Raw genomic sequence first — 6,000 nt, forward strand, 5'->3', positions numbered from 1 at the left:
AGCCCCTTTCTCGCTTGAATTCTTACCTCTCATCCCAGTCAGTTATCGCCTTCCTCTAATCGCTGCTCTACATCTCTGATCTGGTCCCCTCCCTTCGCTTCTGACTTCGTCTATCAATCACCATGTGGCGTACAATTCTGTGCCGATTCATGCCGCTCAAGGAAGTCGAATCTTGTGCTGCTACCTGCCTTCCCAGCCGCCTGGACGCCAGAGTGGAAGCCAAGCTCCCTGAGCTGGCCGAAAAATCGTCTTCGAGCAACGACCTGTCTTCATCCGAAGCAAATGGCGATACCTTGTCCAACGATTCTTCCCCTGTCCCTGTGTTGCCAAACGAGGACGACACAACGCCAAAATCTGCTTCATTTGACCGTTTGCAATACATGGTCGATTGGTTGGTGCACGTATCGGGCAGCAAAGTTTTCTTCTGTCTGGTGCAAATCTGTCTGTTGACTTGGATCTTTTTGGGCATTCCTTTCTCCCAAACCGCTCTATGGCCTATCGTCATCGGCAACGGCCAGGCTATTTTCAGCTACATCTTAGACACCATGTTGATGCGCCAACAGCTGACCGAATTCCATGCCGGTTTAGTCGACATGGCCCAACTCCGTTCGCGCAACGCTTCGAAACGTAGAATGCTGGAGAGTTTGCAACTTCATCAACCGACCGTCCTCGACCAGACTGCTCCTCCTCGTTCTACCCAGGATGATGAGGAGGACATGGTGAATACCACCATTCCAACTCCAGGTCGATTCACGCAAGTGGTAACTCGTATCGCATTGGTGACAGGTCACATTTCTTGCGTGGGCCTCTTCTGGGTAGCTATGCTCGTTTGGCTTGCCTTTGGACCCTCGACTGGTTGGAGCGACCTATGGCAGTTGGATGTCAACTCGGCCACATCGGCTTGGATGGTCTTCCTATTCTCGCTCCTGGCAGTAGCGCGAGAAGAAGATGCTGCTTGCAACAAAGCGGTTCTAAACCACATTGTCCAGATCGATTCTCAGATCGAACGTGAATTGCGTTCGCTCACCAATGACTCGCGTCCTAACGCCAGCACGCTGATTGTACTTCCGCGACCAGACGCGGTTCAACGCGTGATCGACGTTTACGCCCAGATCGTGGGAGGATTAGTTGGCTTGGCCATCTTGATCGTTGCCTTCGTGGTGTGGGGGGCCATTGGACCGTTGATGCAGTTCAACGATAATTGGTGGCTGTTAATCGGGACCTATGCTGGCTTGATTGGGATGAACGACGGGTTTGTTCTACGTAACGTTCAACAAAGGTTAAACAACCTTTATCTTGGCGAATTGGATCTTCTGCTTCAAGACGATGACGTGCTCTACGAAATGCTGCGCAAACACACCACTGCAGCCGACTCGCTTTCATCGACGGGAGAAGAGAAAGTTTCGAAAACCCAACAAGTGTCGGACTGGGTTTGCAAAGTGACTGCCCACAGATGGGCGGTTGTAGCAGGGGCTGCTTCCATCGTCTGTCTTGTCATTGGCGCAACCGCCATGAAGTGGAGTCTGACTGGTCAATTGTTGTGCAACATCCCTCCAATGATCATGGAAAGCTTCTTCACCCAGGTTCTCATCACAGGTCATATCGCTGCAGAAAAACGAAGATCCAGGAACTTACTCCGCCTAGATTTGTCAAGGCGCAGAATGCTCGCGACGCTCCAACAGATTCAAATCTAAAGCAAATTGTTCGCCTGTGTCTAGTGCACAGATTCCAGTAAGCAGATCACTACGGTCATGTAGCATCAAGCTCGTATTGCATGCTACGGTCCCGTGTCGACGTCTCAGAGTAACCTCCACCGACACGGTCTCCGAAGCAAGCCAACGTCTAGCGTTCTTTTCGATAGACTCTTCTCTTCGCCGCATATGACCGGCGTAGCCCAGTACTTATACTGAACTGCAAACTTCCCCCTTCCTTCTCAAGGTCCCATTCGGTACTCCGTTGCTCCGTTACTTTGTGCATACAAGCGGGCGCATATAACGCCAACCCCACGTCCATCGCAAAATCCTCCTCTCGAGGCTGCAAAACATCAAGCTTGTTCAGTCACCTCAGCCTTGTGTGCCTCTCGTGCGACAGGGCGAGGGCATCTAGGCAAGCGGAGCTCGCCTCCCACCTCTTCATATGCCTAGGCCGTGTATCTAAGCTTTCCTTCTCTTCCTCCATCATCTCTCTCTCGTCGCTAGGCTAGTCACCGCCTATCGCTCGATTCTTTCCCTCCCTGTACTCCCTCCCGTTGTCTTTTCGCTCGCCCTTGCGCTCCTCCAACCCCCTTTCCGGCGGGCAGGTAGCCTCATCGAGCTCTCAGGTCTTACCATAGGCCGAGCCGCAATCAATTCATTCTCTCTCATCCATGCAGCGAGTGACGCTCAGCCGGGAATAGCAAAACAAGTGACAACTTATTGCCACAAAAGAAGAGAAAAGGCAGCGAAATGCGAGACTGTTGTGACGAATATCTCCTATTGTATTTGTGTGCAAGGACGGATAGGGGACAGCTTGCGGAAGCGGGTGAGATGCAGGCATGTCTTCTTTAACGACGAGGACGAAGACGTTGTGCGTCTGACGCACCCGAGAGATTTACCGCTGTCCAAACGCACAGATATTTTGCGAGCCAGGATTGCATCTCACTTTACCAAGACCGACAAGATCTTCCAGCTGTGTCGCATGCACTCAGATGGCAGCTGCTTCTCCAACAGATGCGTTGACTGCACGTACGCCACGCCAGTCATACCGAATGTACAGATTGCTATAGCCTCGTGCCTTGCCGAACTACAACCTTGGGGAAATTTATCTTTCAGATACACTTTTGTTCCGCAGCTATGCAGGAGTAGGTTCGTATCTAACCTGGAAACGTCGGAAATGTCTAAGTCACTCCACATATCGTGTGCCTGTCGGTACAATAGAAGCATCGATTTGGAAGAACGTGAACACAGAATTGGCACTTAGATTAGCACTTAGCGATGCGATTATTCTACGCCTCTCTAGCCGAGGCAACTGATTCGGGAGTCTTCGGAAGTCTTCAAGTTCAACCGCCTCAGCAAGCCGGGACACTGCATCTGTACATTTCAAGACAAGCTGCGGCAACGAGAGAGAGTCTTACCTGACGTACGGCCGGGTTCGATGCCCTGACAATCCCAAGCACAAGCCTGAAGTGCGTACTCATCACGGCAGTCGCTGAGCAGGTCGTTGGGCACGAACCATCATCTGACCTATTCTTAACTCATCCTGGACGGCTGGCAAGACGCACAATGATGATGGAACTGGACAATCTGTGTGCAACTAGCGTCGGCGCGCAGGCATGAACCCCACTAAAACACTTGGCAGTACAGAAACCTCACCAAGCTCAAGGCACGGCACACTCTGAACATGCTACTGCACCAACTTGGATGATTTTGAAGAGAAGTCGAGGCACATGAGGAGCAGGTCGCTCGTACAGCAGGGCAACCCAGCCGCCAAATCCACCCCGCCTTGAAATATGTTTGATCTCTTTAAACAAAGTCCGAAGGCAGTCACGGTGGCTCGTCGAAAAAAACCAACCGCTCATAAACAAAACGGCTCTTGCCAGTCTTTACTTCCTTCTCCCTTATCTAAATACTCTTAGCCGTCTCAAAAACAGTACAGACAAGATGACTTCGTACTCGTTCATCAATGCTTCCGCCCCCGTCAAGGCCGAGTGTATTCTTCAAGGCACCCAGGGCAGAGCTCTCCATTGCGGTAGCTACTACCTAACGAACGTGTCCGGAGCTACACAGCTCAACGGCTCTTGCTTACACTCTCAGTTTCCCGACAATCAGAACTTCAGGACGGGATATTCTATTGTAGGAGGACGCGACCTCACGGACTGCACAACGTTCTATGCCCTAGTCAGTACATCCAGCTCATCTGGGAGTACGACCAAGCCAAAGGGCTCTAAGATGAGGCTTTTGGCCGTCTTTTCGATCTTAGCTGCGATCCTACCGTACGCTTCTGCAGCGCGTCCCATGCCCAGAACCGACCTAGGACGTCACTTCGATAAAGGCTCGATTCTCGAGAGACAAGTGCAGCAGGAGTTCGTCATCACCCGTGCCGCCAGCCACGTTGACGGTGAAACCATCGCACTTTCCGCGGACGTATGTGGACCGGGGAAGATGATGGGTCAATATGTGGGCAAGTTGACCTTCAATGAATCGGAGCCAATCTCGCGAAATGCCAGGCAGGTCTTTGACTCTACCGTGTCGTACCCTTCGCCAGTAGCAGATTCCACCTTGGGCGCCGAGAGCATCGTGACCTATGACTTGGACTGCGACGGTGGATGTGGACACATCACTTTTACGCCATTTCTGTATCGCGTCGAGGGAGATTTTCGTCCAGGCGGGCCTTATGGCTATCGGCGTGACACGCCACGAACACTGAGCGGCGCTGAGCAGTTCGGACGTTTCAATGTAGTATGCAAATAGGCACTTCCAGCACAACTATTCACCACAATATCATGCAACATCTGTTTCGACGTCGAATGCTCCGTGTATAGTCTTTCAAAGCACTAATTGAACAGTAGCACTTGCATCAACATCTAGACCGGCGACCTCAGGCGATCGACTGGCGCATCCTCAGCGCACGAACGCCTTCAGCTAGGGTTCCAACCGACTTCTAGCAAAGGGACGTTAGCTTGAGACGCGTTCAAGAGGGTCGGGTCTTGGTCGGGCACCTTGCTCATGGCGGCTCGCTCTCCTAGCAGCTGCATCTGAGCGTCGCGTCACAAGTGGTGGTCGCGAAGCGAAACCCAGAGAGGGCGTCCGTAGCTTGTAGGTGGTCGAGCGTGGCGGCTTGATGGGCGCAAGAGAGCGGCGCGGCGGCGAGACCCATGACGTCAAAGCCAAGGCCGTAAAAGGTGGGCCAAACCTCGGATTCTTCAGCGCGATCCGAGCCAAGATCCTTTGCTTCGCGAGCAAGGTTGCTGGCGGCGCTGTTGGTGCTGAGGAGGACGAGCCAGAGGCACGAGTGCTCGTCTTGGATGCCTTTGGCGTACAGTACAACGATGAAAAGAAGAACACTCATATTTACACCATTAAAGAAACGAATCAATGTTCAGTCAGTCTGCTCTTCACACTAACAGCACCGAGTGATAAGGCATAATTCTCTTACATTGAGTCATGATCAAAATGCTATTGACGAACACTAATGCCTTCGAATAGCATTGTAGTCTAGCAACCTGTCGAAGTTAAAAAGAAGAAGGAGAAAGAGGTTGAGGCAATCGGGAAGCACTTGAAGATAATAGGTATAGTCCGGATTCTGGTTGATATCCGCCTGCAAAGGTTGCACGACACGAAGAATGTTGAAAATCAAGGTGATGGTGTAGAGAGGCAAGATGTTGAGAACAAACAAGAGGAAAGCCGGACGAGTAGGTTTGGGAGATCCATAATGAATGTAAACAAACAAGAAGGCCAAGATCAAAACACCTCCAACGACGATCTGAAGGAAACCTCCCACTTTTCGTAGTGCGAGACCCTGATCGTAGTCGAGCCAGTAATAATCAAATTGACGTAAGGCGCCGACAATGTTGAGCGCAGCTACGGCGACGACAAAGATACGGTAAGACATCATGGCGCGATCTTCCCATTTTCGAACCATGAGTTCGCGATCGTCTAGGAAGAATGCTCCATCATCTTGCTGTTGCTCGATCTTGCTAAAAGCGGACTTGAAAGATTGATCACCGATATCGCGGGCAGCACGACTAGCTCTCCTCAAAGCTACCAGTACTGAAGCCAAGAAGATGAGGAAGAATGTGGTGCCAGCAGCAATTATCGAGTAAGATGCAGTGAGCAGTACAACCCAATCTTTGGCTCGTTGATATGTCCAACTGTCTTGAACGGTTAGGGTTAGGGTTAGGGTTAGGGTTAGGGTTAGGGTTAGGGTTAGGGTTAGGGTTAGGGTTAGGGTTAGGGTTAGGGTTAGGGTTAGGGTTAGGGTTAGGGTTAGGGTTAGGGTTAGGGTTAGGGTTAGGGTTAGGGT

General features: G+C 51.4%; 1 protein-coding gene across 1 annotated transcript; it reads left to right on the forward strand.

The window, feature by feature from the left end:
* Positions 1-3,638: 3,638 nt before the first annotated feature.
* Positions 3,639-4,448, forward strand: EX895_001304 (uncharacterized protein; the record flags this gene model as incomplete). Its single annotated transcript, XM_029881903.1, has 1 exon — positions 3,639-4,448. The coding sequence occupies one exon, from the start codon at positions 3,639-3,641 to the stop codon at positions 4,446-4,448; it is 810 nt and encodes a 269-aa protein (XP_029741991.1).
* Positions 4,449-6,000: the final 1,552 nt, after the last annotated feature.

The sequence above is a fragment of the Sporisorium graminicola genome, chromosome SGRAM_10, assembly GCF_005498985.1.
Source record: "Sporisorium graminicola strain CBS 10092 chromosome SGRAM_10, whole genome shotgun sequence".
NCBI lineage: Eukaryota > Fungi > Basidiomycota > Ustilaginomycetes > Ustilaginales > Ustilaginaceae > Sporisorium > Sporisorium graminicola.